The sequence below is a fragment of the Tenrec ecaudatus genome, chromosome 10, assembly GCF_050624435.1.
Source record: "Tenrec ecaudatus isolate mTenEca1 chromosome 10, mTenEca1.hap1, whole genome shotgun sequence".
Classification (NCBI taxonomy): domain Eukaryota; kingdom Metazoa; phylum Chordata; class Mammalia; order Afrosoricida; family Tenrecidae; genus Tenrec; species Tenrec ecaudatus.
This window is the reverse complement of record NC_134539.1, coordinates 3,213,752-3,233,608: the sequence shown is the minus strand read 5'-3', so window position 1 is coordinate 3,233,608 and position 19,857 is coordinate 3,213,752. Positions and strand designations below refer to the sequence as shown.

General features: G+C 57.1%; 1 protein-coding gene across 1 annotated transcript; it reads right to left on the bottom strand.

Annotated features, from left to right (window-relative positions):
* Positions 1–763: 763 nt before the first annotated feature.
* On the bottom strand, positions 764–9,633 carry LOC142457739 (histo-blood group ABO system transferase 2-like). The gene is made up of 5 exons (XM_075558853.1): positions 9,410–9,633; positions 5,053–5,100; positions 4,516–4,551; positions 3,417–3,545; positions 764–1,454 (listed from the first exon to the last, which is right to left on the bottom strand). The coding sequence occupies exons 1-5, from the start codon at positions 9,631–9,633 to the stop codon at positions 764–766; spliced, it is 1,128 nt and encodes a 375-aa protein (XP_075414968.1).
* Positions 9,634–19,857: the final 10,224 nt, after the last annotated feature.

Sequence of the window (19,857 nt, the reverse complement as noted above, 5' to 3'; positions counted from 1 at the left end):
ACATATGGTCTAATATCCGACGTGTGGTCTTGATCGGGACTGGGCTGTTTTCTCAATATTTAATTGCTCTTTGATAGGAAGCTCTCTTCCACCCACGAGTGTCCCCGGATCTGTTTCTCTCGTCCGCCGGCACTGACACGCTGCAGGTGGAATGTTGGCCTTTGTACAACTCAGATCCCGCAAATGAAAGGGAGAAGAACTCGGATAACATCTTCAAAGAGAGGGGCTTGTGAGGCGAGAGGAGGGAGGTTTGTCACCTCCTGAAACCCCCTGTGGAGTCCTGCCCCGCAGACCTTGCCACTGGCCGCAGCTCTCCCAAAGGAGGAGCCATGCAATGGGAACGGACTTCCTTTCATTTGTGACCCACATGCTTGTTTCGACAACACCCCCCAACCCAAGACTCAGGCCGAGAGGGAGCTCCAGATTAAGAATTCTGCACGAAGGGATTTCACGGTGAAGTGGGCTGAGACAGCACCCTGCGGTGGCACAGAGACTGCCTGGTGACTGAGGAGTGGGTAAAGGTGGAGGGGGCAATGGCGGGGGACAGAGGGGCTGTGGGACCAAGCAAGGCAGCCAAGTAGTCACGGTGGCAACGGCCAGCCTGGGGGCTGGGCTTGGGGAACGACACAGGCTCCCCAAGGTGCTGGGTGGGTGGCGGCCGTGGTCCCAGAGAACAAGTCCGGAGATGAGCACCACTCTGGGTCCCAGTCCACTCGGCTGGCCTTTCTCGCACCTCCTGGTGATCCGGATGGGAAGGGTGGTCTCATGGGTTCCGGATGGCCTGGTGGTTCTTGGGCACGGCCACGTATCGCAGCTTCCTGAGGATGGGGGGCCTGCTCAGCATGCGCTTGTCCCACGTATACTCGGGGGACAGCACCTTGGTGGGCTTGCGGTAGAGCAGGTACCTGTTCAGGTAGCTCTCGTCCTGCCACACGGCCTCAATACCATGGGCGAGGTCCACCATCATTGCCTGGTGACAGGCCTTGGTGAGCCTGTGCACTTCCGACACCGAGCCCCCGAAAAAGCACCCAATGTAGTAGAAGTCCCCCTCATCGGGGGGGATGTAGGCCTGGGACTCAGGGCGGCGCTCATAGGTGAAAGCCTGGCGGTCAGCCGTGTAGAAGCCCGGGTGCAGTGTGCCAAACAGCGGGGACAGGACCTCGGCGCCCACCCGGTCGCTAAACTTCATGTCCACGTCCGCACACACCAGGTAGTCCACCTCTTGCAGGAAGCGCCGTTCCGCGAAGCTGCTGATCATCTCCATACGGCGCGAGGTGACGTCCTGCCAGCGGCGGTAGCTCCGTACCTGGAGGACCACGAGCCGGCGGCCCTGGCCGAGGGGGATGTCGGGGACGTCGGCTGGCCGGTCCGTGAAGACGTAGTAGATGACCTTGTGTCCCACCATGAAGAACTGCTCGGCCGTTTCCAGGAACAGCTTCAAGAAGACCACATACCTGGGACCAGAGGAGAAAGCAGGGGCAGTCAGCGGCGCCCAGTGAAGGTGACTGAGACGACAGGGCTTATCACGTGGCAGCGACTGGACTCGTCGAGGACGCTGCCTGGCTGACCTGGGCCTTGTTGGCAGGTGTGTTCCGATGGACTCAGCACTGGACACACGCTGGCAGGCATTTGCTTGATTCATACAGTTTGCAAACGTCCACCAGATTACACCCGGGCTATCCCACAGCTGCCTGGCCCACATGGTGGGGAGCGGGTGCAGGGGAGCCATCCCGGAGCCTGCAGTGGTCTTCCAGCTCCTACGAGGTCTGCTCTGACCTCTGACCTGTTCTCTCCACCCCTCTGCTCTGGGAGGCCAACTCCCCGACAGTCTGGGCACACACTAGGCCTGCTTCAGGGTCTTTGTGCCTTCTGTTGCCTTTGCCTGCATGCTGTTACCTGCAGTGCCCAGCCCTACAGCAGCCAGGGCTCTGCTCACAGTGGCCCCTGGAAGAGAGCAGTCCACACAGGGTGCATGCACTCTAGAGCTCCCCCTGCAGGTGCTTAGCCAACTCAGCTCACTGTGACCTGTGTTTCCTCCAGGGCAGCAAACAGACACAGGCTGCAATCCCTCTGAACACAGGGAGCGTGCTGCCCAGTGACTCAGTCCTCCTCCGCCCGAAAGCCCCACAGGCGGTGTCTGTTTGAGTGTCTTTGCTCCTGCGTCCACATGCACCCGAGTACACATGCCCAGAGCAGGGCCTTCAGGTGGCGGCCCTCTCCTCCACGTTTGGCACACCCCAAGTGCCCAGTGAATAGGCTTGAGTGACATCACTGTGGCCTTCCTTTGGGGTGCTCCCTTCCCCCACACACACTCCTGGCCCAACACCCAGTGTGCACATTTCTATGCACCTCCTGTCATCCATCCCTGGGAGCACGGGGCTCCCCAGCAACAATTCCCAGTGCTGCTGTTGGAATGGGAAGCGCCACAGGGCCTTGGTGGTGGTTTCTCATGGAAAGGCCTAGGAGGAGAGTCAAGGAGCGCTCGGGCACAGTGGCTATGCAAATGTACCCTCAAGATCAGTTGTTGGAAACCCTCCAGGTCGCTGGGGGGAGGAGGAGGAGACTGTCTCCCCGCACAGATTGAAAGACGCAGAACCCACAAGGGTAGTGGTGCCCGTCTCATAGGGGCACAGCGGGCTGACTCCAGTGGCCGTGGGAAAAACCAGGGCAAGCCATCGACTTGGGAAATGGCCAGGCATTTGCTGCTGCTCATTTGAGAGTACACACACAGGGGCCTGTGACTGAGCACACCTGCTTTCCAGCCTCAGAAACGCACAGGGGCCATCTGCCCTGAGCTAGGGCCTCACTGTGAGTCGGGATCCACCTGATGGCATGAGTGGGAGAATGAGTGAGCCGACACCTCCCTCCCCACAAAGGCCCCCAGACCCTCCCGGCCTGCTCTCAGTGAGTTCCCATCTCAGACCCACAGGGGCCGTTCTGCCTCGCCTCGCAGGGCGACCTACAGGCAGTCCCTGGTTGACCATAGGGGTGAATGCCCTCAACTGCTAACTGGCGGGTGCAGGTTTGATTGAATCCAGGCCAAGTCACAGACAGCCTGGCCCTCCAGGGTGGGGGTGGGCACCACCAGCACGGGCAGGACAGCGTTGGCTGGTGGCTGGGGGCACACTCGTCCCTGCGGGGGCCGGGGGCCAGCCGCCCTGGTGGAACAGGCATGGAGCACCTCTTGGGGGCTGTGCTTAGAGGGTGCCCCTGGCAGTGGACCGAGACACAGACGTCGGGTGCACTTCTTGGCAGAGGGCAATCCAGCGGCTGAGTGGCTCTGGAGGAGCTGGAACTGGGAGGGGTGGGTGGGAGGGCGTTGCCGGGGACCTGGAGACCACAGCCCCCCCGCCCTCATTGGGAGCCGCACAGATGGGGGGAAGGCATGTCACCTAGGAGCCCGTCCACGGACTTACTTCTTGATGGCGAACACCGTCAGTCCGATGGTGGTGTTTCTGAACTGCGCGTCCAGAATGTCGGGGTCAAAGGTCCCCTCCCAGACAATGGGGGCGAGCCAGGGGGTGGTGACCAGCACGTCCGTCCGCCTGCGGGCGACCAGATGACAGTAGGAAGCAGCCACAGAGAAGGCCTGGGCCAAAGGACTGAGGTCAGGGGTCAGCAGGGCATGGACACAGGACTCCGGCCTTGGTTAGTGCTCTCTCTTTGGTGAGCTCAGAGCCTAAGGGCCCACAGGGTTGGTGGCCACCACACCCAAGGGCCTCTGAGCAACAACTTGCCCCTTGCTGCTGCTGCCGCACACTGGGCTGCTCTCTCCACCTCTACCAGACTCAGTTTCCCCACCTGTTGGGCACTCAGCACCCTGCCACATGGAGGCTGGAGTTGGGGGCGGGGGGGGGGGTGGATTCCTCAGAGCTCAGCTGACTCCTCCTCTGAGCACCAAGGCACCATGGCACCAGGGGCCCCTGTGGCCATGTGAGACTGTGTTCCCATGATACTGTGACCCCTGTGGGACTATGCCCCCCCCTTTCCCGATGAGACCATGGCAGCAGGAGGTGTGGCCAGGCCCCTGTGGGCACAGCCATCTGTGTGGAGGAGAGCTCAAGACTGAACGGACAAGCTCACTGCCCAGAGTGGACGCCGCCGACCCACAGCCCCTCCAGGACAGGGCAGGACTGCCCCGTGAGGCCCGAGACCTGGTCTTCCTTTCAGGTGCCGCTGGGCTTTGGAACCGCAGCTTGTGGAATCAGCCCAGTGCGTAACCACTGGGCCCAGGGCTCGAACACTGGCACAGGGGAAGGGCCCCACGCAGCACCCCGTCCCGCTCCCTGTGTCCTACCACCATGCTGCGGAGCACCGTCCAGGCCGGCATAATGGTACAGCCAGTCAGGCTCGCCCCGTGTGAGATGTGCTTGAGGTTGGCCAAGCTCAAGGATCGAACCCTTCTGCCTCTGCCTGTCACCCAGAGAGAAAGGCCCAGGGGCAGGCCAGCCCTCGGGAGGTGGGGAGCAAGGCAGACACTAGGACCCACCACCAGGGGCAGACCACACTACTCACACAGGCTTCAGGGGGTGGGCCTTGGGGTAGACCATCCTGTCAAGAAGTGGGTCATGAGCTGGACTGTGACCCACCCTGGGTTTCTCTGCCCGGAGCTGCTCCCATCTCAGGGGTCATACTCCCCCTACCCTGCAGAGCACCCTGGGGAGAATTTGTTGGGCTGAGCCAGAGCCCAGGTGCTCCCAGCTCCCTGCTAACTGCCAAGGGCAACGACCCACCTAGCCCCCTCCCTCCTGGGCCCTGATTTCATTCGGGGTGTGGGAACCCCAGGGTGGTCTTCACAGACTGGACAAGGTCCCCAGCTTCACCTCACTGCCACCGCCCCTCCATCCACCGTCTCTTGGTCCTCCCGCCCTCCTGCATGTGACCTGGGGCAGAAGCACAGAAGAGACATCTGCCCTCTGGCAGCAGGTGCCCCAGGAGTTCTCTGATCCCCCACCCTCCCCCTTGCATCTTCGTGCCTGCAGCCTAGGGTTGGGGTGGTCTTGACTTGCTGGGAAACCTGCACAGGGGCCCCCAAAGCTGCGGTCCCAGTACCTGGGAACCTCGCGGACTCTGCAGACATCTGGGCGGCAGTCACCTTCCCTGAAGGAGGAAGCAGGATCAGAGCCTGTGCTGGGGCCACAGCCCAGGGTCCACATGCGTGAGGGAAGCCTCCCAGCCACCCGCTGGGGTCCAGGTGAGCAGACTGAGGGCACCTGCAGCCAGCTGGATCCTGTCCCCAAAGCCCCGCTGAAGTCCTCGGCCTGCCCAGCTATGACGGCCTTCGTTGGGGAAAGGGGTAGTTTCTTAGCATGTGGATGGGGACACCGCAGAGCAGGGTGCCATTTTGTAAGCAAGACGTGCAGAGGGGTGTGCAGTGACAGGGGGCATGGGGGAAGGGATGGCGCTTGGTGGGAATGGGCTCTCGCGGCCCCTGAAAGTGCTCTGGTTGGGCGTTCCCCGTAGAGGGCTCCATTCAGTTCAGAGACTAAATCTGACAGCCTCATCTTTCACCCACTGGTGGGTTTGAACCGCTGACCTTTGGTGAGCAGCCCAGTGCTTGGAGAAATGAAGCCAGCTGGGAAGCAGACATGGCTACACATGTGACCGCCCAGCACTGGCCCTGGGGTCCCGGGAGATCCAGCCCCCACCTACCTGGGCCCTGTAGTCTCCAGCCACGTCTGATGGGGAAGGATACCCGGGTCGCCCTCCCTGCAGAGAGAAAGGGTCCGAGTGACTCCCAGCAAATCTGCACAGTGGCGCAGCACAGGGCACATCTGTGCAGACCTGGGGCTGGGGCTCCTGAAGAGCTGGGTGCACGTTCGGAGTTTGAACCGCGCATTACTCTGCTGGTCCGAAGGCTGTCTGCTTCCCTGAAGCTTACAGACTGGGAAGCCCCAGGGGGCAGTTTATAGGACCCCTGTGACCTCGTGGCAATGGTTGGGTCCGCGGGCCTGAGGGGCACATGGGTCCCAGCTCCAACTCAGGTAACTGCCATCAAGTCATTCAACTCGCAGAGACCCCATGAGTCTGAGTAGGACCTGCCCTGTGGGTTTCTGACACAGCGATTTTCTGTGGGTGCAGAAAGCCACATCCTTCTCCCTCAGGGCGGCTGGGGGTTGTGCACTGCTTACCCTGAGGTTAGCAGCCTAACAGAAACACTACGCCCCCAGGGCTCCCTGTGAACCTGACACAGCTCTAAAAACAACGTCTACGGCAAAGTAGAAGAACGCAGTCATTCATCATGAAAAGCTACGTGTGGACTTGGCCTGTGAATGCTGGGGGGTGGCCCCTGCCCACTACTCCCCTACCTGAGCTGTGACTCTCCAGGGTGCCAATTAGACTGGGGGTGTGGGGAGGAGGAGGGAGCTCCACAATGAGGGCCAGCGGGCACCTATGCCCACCCTCAAGCCCAGGCTGGAAGCTCCAGCCCCTGAGTGTGGCTCAGGAAAGCTTGTGATGGGGCACACTGGCAGGGTCAACGTCAGGTTGCTGAGTGGACAGAGGATGGCAGTCTTTACCTCTGTGGCCGGCTCCCTGGTGTGTCCTGCAGGTGGACGTTGCCATTGCTGGGGAGAGAGAAGCCATGTCACTAACATGTCAAGCTACGGAAAGTCAGCCAAGACCCACTGAGCCGTGGGCAGTGGAGCCAAGTCAGGGTTTGATTCTTGATGGCTGTGTGTTCTTGACCCCTAGTTGTGAGTCCCCTCGCGGTGTTCATGCACACATACATCTATGTGCATGTGCATGCACATGTGTGCATCATACATATATACGTGTGGTGTGAAGGCATGAACAAGCATGTCTGCACACCATACATGCGCTTGTAATATGTATCTGTGCAGGTGCAGGTGCGCATGCCTGTGATTGTCCGTGTGCGGACTTTTGTGGTTTTCACGTGTTATGTATGTGCACAAACGCATGCATGCTGTGTCATGCATGTGTGCACGTGAATGTGTGCACACATGTGTGTGCACATGTCATATGTATATGTATGTGCACATGTATGATTGTGTTCGACTGTATGTTTGTTAACCTGTCAGCTCCTGAAGAGATCTCTTGAGAGTAGAGACACAAACTGGCACACCATCGCTGGCTGCCCTGGGACGGCTACCTGGGAATCAACAAGGCTCGTCCGGTAACCCCGTAACTGGGCCGTGTGCTCTCAGGGACAGGGGAGGGACTGAGTGGCATGCTGTGTCGTGGGCCTGGAGTCTTTGGGGTTATGCTTGCCTCCGACTCTGCGTGAAATGGACAAGACACACACCGCCAGGTCCGATCATGAAGCCTCTGTGGCACAAATCTCAGCATTGTCGAAAGGAGCAGGCTAGCCTATGGGTTTCTGAGGCTGTAAACGTTTTTGTGGGAGCAGAAAGCCTCATCTTTCTCCCGAAAAGTCACTGGTGGCTTTGAACTGCTGACCTTGCTGTTCGCAAGCAGCCCACCAACTAACCCCTATGCCCCCGGGCTGCTTTGTTAGCCTGCTGGACACTGGGCTTCTAGACCCTTTCACAGCCCCACCCCCACGCTTCCAAGTGGGTGAACCAGGACAGGAGAGGCGGGACTGTTGTTTCCAAGGAGAGAAATACCTCAGTCCTGTCTTCACCAAGACTTCAAGCTGAAGCCTGACTTGTGACCCAAATGGGTTTCCATAAAGGAGAGAAGTTCCAGGTTTCACAAAACCACAGCCCAGCCAGGAGCAGCTGGAAAAGGAGGGCGGTGGGGGGGTCTCCGAGTTTCTGGCTTTTCAGGCCCCGCCCAAGCTGGGAGGTGTGGTTGATGGTAGGTACTGGTGGACCTCATTGGCTGAATGAAGCCCACCTGGCCCAAATTGGGCCCCACCCACGTTCCCGCACCCCTCCCCCCCCTCAGGGCCTGATTGGTACATGCCTGCTATCCTTTATCAGTTTCCAACTTCCTCTAAAAGGGGAGGGAGGTTTGGCACGTAGAGGGACAACTCCCTATCCAGCTACCTCACAGAGCCACCTGGAGACCCAAGGCTTTGGAAACTGGAAACCACCAGTGGCCATTCGCGAGGGAGCATATCTGTGCAGAAGCCTCCTCTTGCCAACACAGAAGACTCGGGTCGGGACTTTCCAGGGCTCCGGGATGCAACGCATCCAAGCAAATGCCGCGCAAGCTCCGACTCTCTCTGTGGACGCTGGCACGGCCCCGGCACCCAGCTGCACACGCTCATTGGAAGCACGGGCTTTTCTTTCTTCTTAATCATTTTATTGGGGGCTCATACAACTTTTATCACTATCCAGACATATATCAATTGTGTGAAGCACATTTGTACGTCCATTGCCCTCATCATTCTCAAAACACTTGCTCTCCATTTAAGCCCCTGGCATCAGCTTCTCATTTTTCCCCCTTCCTCTCCATCTGCTCCCTCATGAACTCTTGATAATGTGTAAATTATTTTGTCATATCTTAGACTGTCCTCCAAATCTCTCTTCACCCACTTTTCTGTTGTCCATCCCCCAGGGAGGAAATTATATGTAGACCTTTGTAATTGGTTTTGTAATGTAGGCTAGCTTAGGGCTGGGGAATGTCCATTAACGCATGCCCAGAGAGCCAAGATACAGAAACAAAGGAGTGACACTGCACATGGTCAGAGGTTCAGGTACCCCACCCCCCGTAGGCATGGGTGGGCACTGATCCTGGATTGCCAGACCTAGGCGACCTGATTGGCCCACCTAGACCAGGTGAATTCAATTCAGCCAATGGGGTCGCTCAGGAGCGGTCCACCTTGCCTCCCCGTGGAATCCTTGAAAAGGCAGGAGCCCAGAGTCGAGTGACACTTCTTTGTGAGACGCCCAGCAACTTCCAGCCGGGTACACGGTCAGGAGGAGCCCTGTGGGTACCTTGTAAACCTGAAACTTCTTCTAACTCTCATAATACTCACTTGGATCATGAACCAGGCTTTGGCGTGCATTCTTTCTCGTGTGGGGCCAAGGACCTAGGTATAGATCTAGCTCCAGAGAGACCTAACAGTTCCCCCTTTCCAACCCACCCTCTCTCGACCCTCCTGGTACCGCCCTTCTCACTAATGGTCCTGAAGGAATCATCTGTCCTGGATTCCCTGGGTTTCCCGTTCCTATCTGCACCAGCGTACATCCTCTGGTCTAGCGAGACTTGTAAGGCAGAATTGGGATCACGATAGTGGAGTGGGGGTGGGGGAAGCATTTAGGAAGGATGTAGGTTTCATTGTTGCTACACTGCACCCTGACGGGCTCGTCTCCTCCCCTCCACCCTTCCGTAAGGGGATATCCAATTGCCTACAGATGGGCTTTGTGTCCCCACTCCGCAGTCCCCCTCTTTCACAATAACGTAATTTTGGGTTCTGATGATGCTTGATACCTGATCCTTTCCACATCTCATGATCACACAAGCTGGTGTGCAGCAAGACCAGGGCTGGACCACAAAGGCACTGGCTCCAGCCAGAACCCCTCTGTCCTCTGTGGGACACTGGATCTCATTGGTCTCGCTGGGCACCTGCTGGGCCCTGCCCTTGAACGTCCTGGTTGAGTGGGGGTTAGGCCTGTTCTTGCCCTCGGTGCCTGGGATGCAGGAGGGTTTTCCCAGGTTGTCCCCCTTCTTGTTCCCGGGCCGAGGACACTGCTTGCAGCACATGGTGGGAGGCTATGCACTTGAAGGTCAGCTGCTTAGAGGGCATCAGGCATCCAGAGCAAAGGGACCCTATTGTCTGTCCCACCCTACGTAGAGCCGGCTCCCTGCTGATATACACAGGGCATTGCATGTCTGAAGGAGAGCCCAGAGTCAAGGTCAGCCAACTCAAGCAGGAGGACAAGGGTAGGCTGCCATCTTGAATCTAGGGCCTGCCCATCCTGTCACATGCATCCCCCTAGTCCCTCCCCTTATGGCCTGTGCACCCCTAGCTTGTCCCCTTCTGATTGATGTATGCCTATTGTTCACCCCACCCATTATGATGCAATCAGGGGAGCTTGCACATCCCCAAAAGTGTAAATATGCCGTGATTGGAAATGTACTCTCCTCTCTGAACGAACCTGGCTGCTGAGATCATGGCTGTCCCGGAGGTGAGCGCTTGGATGCTTTATCTAGACTGATATCTCTTTAATCTTACCCCTCAATGACACAATGGCCCCTTGGAGCCGTTGGGTTGTGGGGGCTGGCACCCCACACTGTAGAAGCTCTAGGAAAAGCTTAAACAGCCTTGACGAGAGGGAAGCCATTTTGAGCTGACAGAAGCCATCATGAACTCAAATGAACTGTAAGTGACTGGCTCATAGCAGGGAGGCAGGCGGTGCTGACAAGCGCAACGGACAGCTCCGAAGGAAATGTAGTTCAGAGGCTGGAAGAACTCCGCAGCTGTTGTTCGACTGAGAGCACTGATGTTCGACTAAGAACAGCTGACCGCCATATCCGCCTCTGTACTCGGCTTGCTTGCGCACCTGCACGTTGTTTGAAACCTTGCTGGCCTTTCTAAATTGCCTTCCTCAGGTGGGGCCGAGGCATGAGCCATTAGGCTATCCTTGACATCAGACTTAATTCTTTCAGCTGTTTCTAAAAGTTTCTCAACTATCTCATCAGCATTCTGGATCACGTCTGCCTGCTTCCGGAATGTGGGATCGTTTACTGCGGGCCTTTCCTTACATTCATGTTCTCCTTTCTTCACCTGCTCTGTCTGCAGGGCTTCTGAAACCATCTTCACGTGAGCCCACAGAGCCCAAGTCTCCAGGGGGACACTCTGCTCCTGCCTGTGTGCTTATCTTAAGTTTGTACTGACTTCCTCCAAGTTCCTAGGTCTAAAGCTCCTTCCTCTGGGAAGCATGGATTGTACTTTTTCACCACTTGCAGAAAACCTTACATCTTCTCATTCGTTACTGCTACCTTCCGTTTTTTCAGTCAATGTGCGAGAGTAATAACATACATCTCAGGTTGACCTCTATCTTGCCCCCTTGTCCTCTTTAAAATATTATACTCTTGTTCTTACTCATGTTTATCTGCTAATCCTCACACTGGATCCTCGCTTCACACAATTTCCCCGATTCACACTACCGTCCAGTGGGGCCTTACAATTGTCACACAGGGTACAACTCAAAAGAGTTCTTTTCCTACTGCACCACGTTGGGCGTCATGTGTGTGGGCACCTAGCCCCCTACAAGTAATTGTGGGTTCCGTAAGCACAGTTTAAGGTTGAAATATATAATGGTTATAGTAAACTCATAGAGAATAATAGGAGAGAGGAAAACAAATAAATCAGACACATCTCATGGTAGCATACTCACCTCAGCTCCTCTTTGTGGTACAAGTGGAATTGGGCATGAGAGCGCAGAAGAGAGCTTATATATCTTTGGAGGTGTGCATGCCTCCTAATTACAGGTAAAGATGTAAGACACAGGAAGGGGCTGTACAAAGGGCAATACAAGCAATTGGAGAGGGATACAAAATGGGCATAAGCCTAACAGGAAGAGGATGAGCTAGGGGTGTACAAATAGTAGGAAGGGGAGGGGCTAGGGGTACACATGTGACAAGAAGGGTGGACCATAGAATCATGATGGCGGCCAAACATTGATCACCCTTGAGTGTACATGACCTACCTGGTCTCTCCTACAAGGAAACAACCTACTACTATCCCTATCAGAAGTGTGTGGGTCCCACTTAGGGTTAGATAGACTATACAGTCTGATTGCTGGAGATGGCTGATAACCCTTAGGGAGAATGACCTCTGATCTACTGCTTTTGACCTCCAAGTGTAGTCATTTGCCATGTGTAGCAAGCAGCTAGGTTTGGCATCTATTTTGGGGAGACAACTTGGGAAAAATCTTTCTGCTTCCCATCCACCACTACATGAGGAACTGCATTAAAGGGTTTCATGGCATTAGGAAGGTTGAGAACCACTGTGCTAGACCATTACCCTGGTAGCTGAGTACCCCGTGTGGTCACCCTGGGTCCCAGGGCCTCCACTGCCTCTCACAACCCTGCAAACAATGGGAACAACGCAGCCAGAGAGCTGAGGGCAGCCCTGCCCTGTCGAGTGCCGGGCCCTGTGTCCACACATGGCCCCACAGATTCTCAATTTGCTCCTCTGTGACATGGGCATAACGACATTGGGCACCGGATTGTGCCCCAGAAACTTACAGCACCTCTTACTTGAGTGCAGAATAAGTCCTCTAGAGACCAACCCTGTCACCCTCCCACCCAACACCACCCCACCCCACCCCTGGCTCTTTCTTCTTACCTGTAGAAGCCCAGACAGGCAGCCAAGAGCAGGCCAAGACAGAGGTATAGCTTGCTGTTCCTGGTCCAGCAGTCTGCAGAGGAGACCTGCGTTACTCAGGGCTGGGTACCCGGCCAATGATCAGCCCTATTGAAGCAAAACCTGGGCACTGGCCAGCAGAGATCTCAGGGACGCTCCAACCAGAATGCTGGGCTCCCTGGTCTCACCCCGTAGCTCCCAGCACCTGCCCAACCTGCTTGTAACTTCCTGTTGAGTGGAATCAGGACCTTCCACAGACTCCAAAGGAGCAGGGGGAGGGGGGAGTGGGTCATTGGCATTAGCTGGCTATCAAAGATGTAGACTGAGAGACTTAGAGAGTCTGAGAGAGAAATGTGTCTGAATTCAACCTCACACAAGGCCTTCCAGCCCCTCACAGTGGACAGCCACGCCCATGGCTTTAGGCACTGACCCCAGAGTTCAAAACTCCTGTGATAGTTTGTTTTGTTTGTTTGTTTTTTCTGGGATGAACTTGCTAGTCACTAAAGACTCCCGATTTTCCTCCCTTTTAAAAAGCCACTCAGAGGGATAAGGAATCTAGGGGGATTGTTTGTTTTTAAAGAAACACATGATACATATTTACACGGCCCATCTCAAGCACAGACCTCAACAACAGTGTCCTGGTAAACCTGCATAGAGCGGTTCTTTTTACCCCGCCCCCTCAAACCCTGTCCCTCTCATCTCTCTGCCCCGTCCGGTCCCTGGCATCCTAGTGGTCACCCCAGTCTTGTCTGCTGGTGTAGAGACTGAGAGGTTGACGGAGGGCAGGAATGAGACAGGGTTCACACAGAAACGAGAAGCGAAAGGAAAGGTTTGTATTGAGAGTGAAAAACTCCCTGGAGGGAGGGAGAGCAGAGACAGGAACGGGGCCTCTTGAGCCCCCGGGCTGGTTCTGTGACCCAACGACTTAGGTCCAGAAGTCGGCCTGGTACTGGGGCGGCAGGACATATATAGGGTGTGAGCTTAAAGGTATATGGCCCAGTAAGGGGAAGGGAGCTTCTCTATGCTGCGGTTGCAAGCTTGGCGTCAGGAGATGACCTGTCAGTAAATCACCTTGTCCTCAGCAGACTTGCTTCCTGGGATGCCAGGGGGAGGAGGCTGTGTTCTGCCCCGGAGGGGAGCTTTGTGAAAGGCTGGAGGCAGGTGCTTTGAAGTTCAGCCAGGTCATCTGTCTCCTTGAGAAGCTGCTACAAGGGGCTGCCTTGGTCCGGACCCGCCCAAACAGAGACCATGTGTCTTCCTTGTTTTTCCTCATAACCATGGTGATATTAGAGGTTTATCTTTGTAAGGTGGGCTGAGTTTGCTCAGCACCATGGTCTCCAGCTGTGTGCATGTCTTGCGGTGTTTTAGAGAGCTGTGATTGCCTTTCACTGCTGCAGAGCGCCCCATTGCATGGATGGACCAGAGCTTGTTTATCTGTTCCTCCATGATTGACGGGGGGGGGGGGGGGAGCGGGGGGAGGTGTGTTCCATGTTTTGCTACTGTGGAAGTGGCTACAATATGCATAGGTGCCATATGTCTGTCCTGTTGGATTCTTGATTTCTTTAGGGTGTGTATATACACCCTTTGGACAGAAGGCTGGTTCCTACAGTATTTGTATTTGCAACAGTATAAGCAAAGGACATGCTGATTTCCATAGTGGCCGGACACTTCTACAGGCCCTCCAGCAATGCACACAATGTTCCTTTCTTTCCACCCCCCCTATAGCAGTTAATATTTTCTGTTTCCTTGATTTTTCTCAAAGTGTCAGTTTGAGATGCTGTCTCATTGTCATTCTACTTTGTATTTCTCTTGCAGCTCATGGCCTGAATATCTCTTTGTATGATTGTTGACCACCTGGATGACGTCGTTGGTGAATTGTCTGTTCCTGTTTGGTGGTTTATTTGTCATCTTCTTGTTAAGATGCTGCACACGGACATAGGTTTTGTGTCAATGTGGCTGAGCCCGGATTTCACCAGTTTGGCAGATGAGGCCTCCTCCCTGATGTGATCTAGCATCACGTCATCAGCTCCGACATGCAATCTGCTGGGAGCATCGATGCAGTTGTCAGAGGACAGGGCAGGAATGTGGCCTCCTTCTCCAGTCACAGCCCTGCTGCAGCTGAACGGGAGCTTCCTAGGTCAGGGTGAGGGGTGCACATGAGTCCTATGGAAGCCGGCTTGGCGGAATGATTGCCCTGTGGGGTCGCTAGGAGGGGGTATCAATTCCATGGTTCTGATTTGGGTTCTTTGGTTTTGTGGAATGGATTATCTCTTCTTGGTGGTTTAGATCCTGCATCTATCACATTCACCTCCACTGCCCGCCATGTGTGCTGCCTGCCGACTCCGCGAGCTACCAGGGGCCCGCCATGCTGTGCTGCCTGCTGACCCTGGACTCATCAGACTCTGCAACAGAACTTGGTTTCACCTGCCTCGGTCTCCATCAGCCTGGGGTCTTCTCACTGCCCCCCAGGTCAGTCCTAGGCGCTCTGGGGCCCCCAGAGTCCCTGATGAGATTCTCTACAAACACGTGTTAAGTACTCATTTCCCCCTGGAAGAAGGACAGTTCCCTGTGGGCAGACCTTATCTATTTGAGGGGCGGGGCCTGTGCGTGGGCGGGGAGGGGACCAGCCCAGAGCCCCGACTGGGGTCTCACCTGGCTGGTCAGGGGATGAGGAAGGGCCCTTCCACACAGGCCAGGGCACACACTGGGGAGCCCCAGGGATCTCTGCGCGCCCCAGGGCCGCTGCTGCCCATCGTGCCCTACCCTGAATTTGGGCCCCGAGAGTCCACCTGCGGTGCTCTCTGTACTCTCTGCTTCTGATTCCTGCCTGTCCCTCATGACTTCCTCTCGGGAGGGGAAGGGGGGATAGCCACCTGGGGTGGGGGCGATGAATGGGCCACCTACTAGGTGCTCAAAAGCCAAACCCTCAGGCCCAGCCTTGTCCAGCACACGGCTGCCCGAGCTTCAGAACCAGGCTGGTCTGGGTCCCAGCATGGTCCCTAAGCTCTTGCCTCTTCCCTTTGCTGTCTGGCAGCCAGCGGGACCTAAGCTTGACAGGGCCCTGGGGTGGGGGCACAGAGGGGTGTGCTGGACTCCTGGACAGCACAGGGACGGGGCCCTGGTGTCACATGGAGAGGCTGTGACCACAGGGCAAGGCTGGGTGTCTTGGTCCCTGAGGGTGTGTGTAGGGCTGTGCCCAGTGGAATGTGGCAAACCAGATAGGCACCGGAGTTCTCTTGCTTACTGACAGAATGGCGCCCCGCAGCCACACACTGGCAGGGGTCAGAAGTGCTCCTGCAGGCAAACAAGGAAGCACAGCTAAGCTCCTGCTTCCCCTCAGGACTGGGCCCACTCTCCCTTCCTGGGGAGGGTGTGGGGGGGGGGCGCATGCAGCTGTGGAGGGAGGGGAATGAGACCCAGACCCTACACCCATGCCCTCACATGGGGAGTGTCTGCAAGGTGCTCCCTGAAGGGCAGGAAGTTGGCAGATGGGGCTGGCATCAGGGGCTCTGCCTGCCCCTGCCGTGGGCACTGGGGACTTCACAGCCCTGTACACTTGACTTCACAAAGCTTGCATACAAAGGACCAGAAGTAGCTGCCCTCCCGGCACTTCCTTGGCACACCTGCTGTAGGCCACGGAGGGACGGGACAGGCTACCCCCCACTCCACCCCCGATTCCTGCCTGGACAACCTGCCCCTCAGCCTCATGAATCCCTGCTGGGAGGGGCAAATTCCCTCTTCTGAGGCCGGACAGTGAACCAGACTATGGCGGAGGGCAGCAGCACCCAAGAGCTGAGACAATGCCAACTAGGATCCACTGGCACAAGGACTGTCTGCCCACTGCTGTCACCCGGATGAACCCCAAATTATGGCCTCCGGAGTGCTCACCCCTCATACCCTGCACACAGAGACTGTGCCTGCCTGTACCCTCAGACCCGAGCTAGGCCCAAAGGCCAGTGGGGCCACCAAGGGAAGGGGGACACAGAGCACCGGCCTACAGCCACCCCATGCAACAGGGGTGGGGGACTGACCTCCACATCCCAGCCCAGGGAGGAGGCACACAGCAGGACAGTCATCACCGGCCAGTGAGTCAGCCCCCTTTCCTTCTGTCCTCTCCCTCCAAGAGTAGGTGCCAGGACAGGTCCACAGCCTCTGACCCTCCTCACCTGGGGACCCAGACCAGTAGGGACCAGGAAACCCAGAGGCAGGGTGGCTGGGGCTGAGAGATCAGGGAGGGGCGGGGAAGGAGGAGGGGCTGGGAAGCTCTGGACCCTCCTGTCCTCCACACCTTGGGAGAAGACCAGTGTGTCCTCAACCTTCTGCAGCAGGCAGCTCAGCGCCTCTGCCCCAGCCCACTCAGGCCCCAAACCCTCTTCCCTCCCTGCCTGGCCCACTCGGGGTCTCCCCAGAAGGTGGTGCCCCCTCAAAGATGCTGGAATTCTCATCCTAACCACTCACCTCTCAGGCCCATGGCTTCTCAGGGACTCCAGAGGACGGTGGGTTGCAGTGGGTGGCAACAGAGTAGTCTGAGGCCCAAGAGGAACAAAGGGTAGCTGCCCAGTGGCCCCACCCAGCCCGAGTGGGGGAGGTCCTCCCAGGATCTGGGAGGGTGGCTGGCTGGGCCAGCTCTTACCTGTAGGACGCAGACCTGCCTGCTGTCCCTGCTCCCAGCTGCACAGTCTCTGCTCACAGGATATACTGCCCTTGTTTGCACCCAGACCCCGAGGGTTCAGCTTTGCTGGCCTCTTGGCCTCCTGGCCTCAGCCTCTCCAGTTCCCCCACCCCATGGCGCTGTGGCTCCCACACCTGCTTATCAGCCCAGAAACACTTCCCTAGGGACCACCTGGAGCCCCAGAGCAGGTGCCCTGGATGAGAGTTACTGAGCCCCTCGCTCTTGGGCCCTCCCCGTGGGAGCAGGCTTTAGGCAAGCCCCTCAGTGTCTTTGGGGGAAGTGCCCAGCCCAGGAGCCTTTGGGGGTGTAGGCAGGGCAAGGTTTGTGAACCCCAGCCAGGAAGGGAACATGGTGCCATGAAAGGGAGGGAGGCCAGGCAGCTACAGGCCCAGGGGCGTAGTGGGGACAGAGCTGAGGGGCCCTGGCCGTGAGAAGGCCAGACTTGCTCAGGCAGATTCTAATCTGGACTCTCCTTGTTTCAGTACAGATAAGCGATGGGTTCTTTGCCAGCACCCAAGTGTACTGGGCCCCCAGGGCCTTGGCATGAGTCTGTGTGTACGTATGCACAGGCCTGCAGTCATGATTTGGTTCCTGTAGGTGGAGTTTCACACCCTACTGATACTGGTTCCTACGGAGATCCAGAGACCATGTGAGAGTTAAGTTGCCATCCATGTATACGCCAACGCCTCTTCTTGCTACTGTGTGTATGTCCCTAGATTGTCCCCCTCATTGCTGTGTGACCTATAGTGTAACCTCTTCCTGTGACGTATGTCTTTACATGTAATTAGTGGGCTTGCATGCCCCATACCTATATCGGCCTGGTTAGCAATAGAGAGCTAGCTTCTCAGCTCCCCCTCTCCTCTCCCGTCCTCTGTTCCCTTTGCCCTCCATCCCTCCCCCCTCTCCCCGCGGACCATCAAGCTGGGCTGAGGTGAGCATTGCTACCACGGAGATGTGTCTGACTCCATTACTGAAATATCGCTTTATCTCTCATGCTCTCGATGACTTTGATATAATCTTTATATATCTCAACCGTACAATAGTGCTTACTGAGCCTGTGATTCATGGTGGGGGACTGGCCCACCCAACTCAAACCATAAGTCTGTGGGGGGGGTGTGTGTGCCTGAAGGCTGGCACTGCAAGTGGTTTGTGGGGACAGAGACTGGAACTGGGAGACCCATTGGATGGCACCGAGGGCCGCGGAGGAGGGGTCAGTGCCCTCCGGTGGCTCCTGGAGACCAGTGTCCCAAGACGACCTCCCACCGGTGGGGCTGAACAAGCGCAGATGGAGTCAAAGAACAACTGGGCCATTCGGCCTGCCCCCACCTGACAAGGCAGCTGTGCTATGCTGGGCATGCGGGGAGGGGACCCTGCCCCCGCAGGCCTGCCTCCTCCACCCTGGGTGGGCACAGGAGTAACATACATCTGCCTGCAGAGTACGAGAGTCTGGTCTTAAAGGTGGCCATTCAACCCAGTCATCTGAAGACCCTGGCGTTTGTCCTCCAGCCTCATCCCACACCGAGGGTCGAGGGTCCGAGCAGAGCAGCCCTGAGGGCATCCGATCCTGAGTCTCTGTGGGAGCAGCGGCCCGTCTTTCCACCTCAGAGTGCCTGGTGGGTTCAAATGCACGGGTGCTGGAGCAGAGGGCCCACGGGTGCTGGTGGCGGATGCAGTGGAGAGGACCATAGCAGGCCAGCGGCTGCCCGCCAAGCAGGGGCTTGCCCAGCACACGGAAGTGACCAGGGGCCCAGTGGCACTGGCACGCCTCGGCAAATATTTGAAAAACAAACAGCTCTGGACAGAGTAGAACTGCCCGTGAGGTTTCCAGGGCTGAATCCTGGTGGAGGCAGGGAGCCGCATCTTTCCCCCTTGGGGTGGCTGGTGGCTTCAGACCTCTGGGCTTCCATTTAGCGGTTCAGAGCTTCACCCATGTGCCACCAGGATTCCTGTAAGCTGAGGCAGGGGCGCAACCCCCACTCCTGCCATCCGTCCAGCCCCTGGTTTCTGGCCTGGCTGTTGGTAATCATCTCTGGCACCCAACCCAACCCCCACACACCTGGGCTGCCCCTGGCCGTCTCTCCTGGTCCGCAGGCCCTCACACCTCTCCCCACACCCTCCTGTGGGCCCCCACCATGGCAGGGTGTTCTGTGGATATCCCTGGACGCCCTCTGGAAATAACCAGGACCTGCGCTTTCACATGGACCTGGGTTGAGCTTCCTGGGCAGCTCTGCGGAGACCGAGGGCTGATGGGTCTGGGACTTAAACAACACTGTTTAGAAGGCTCCGAGGAGGAGGAGGAGGAGGAGGAGGAGGAGGAGGAGGAGGTGGGCTGAAGACGAGAAGGGGATCTTGAAAGGAGCTGCTGCCAGAGCTGGGCTTCTCCACTGCAGCCTCCCTTGTCCCCAGTCACCCGCCCACGACTCCCCGACAGCCTGTCCTCCTGCAGGCCCCACGCACCCACGTCTGCGTTTCGTTTTCTCAAACAAGCCACGCGGCCACATAGCTTAGAAGGTACCGCGGCAGAGCACGGCCAGCATGCTGGCTCTTTCCGGCGGTCTCACCCCACTTCTGAGAACAGCAACTTTCAGCTCTCCTTCCTTGTCCTGCAGTCTTCGTGGTCAGCATGGAGAACACGGAGCGACACTGGCTGCAACAAAGGGCTCAGACATGAGGATGATCGATCCTGAGGCTGGTGCAGCACCGGCGCGGCGTCGGGGCCGCAGGTCGCCGTGAGTCACAGCTGCTTGATGCCACCTAACAGCAGCAGCCAGAGCCCGAGTCCTGTTCATCCCACGGGGTCAGTGGGTGGGACTCTGCAAAAGAGGGGCTGTGGCCCACCACGGGCATGTCACACAGGGTTCTCTAGAGAAACAAAACCAGGACGCTAATAATTTTATCTATATTTGTATAGATAGATAGATAGCACTAGAAATAAAGTTAATTA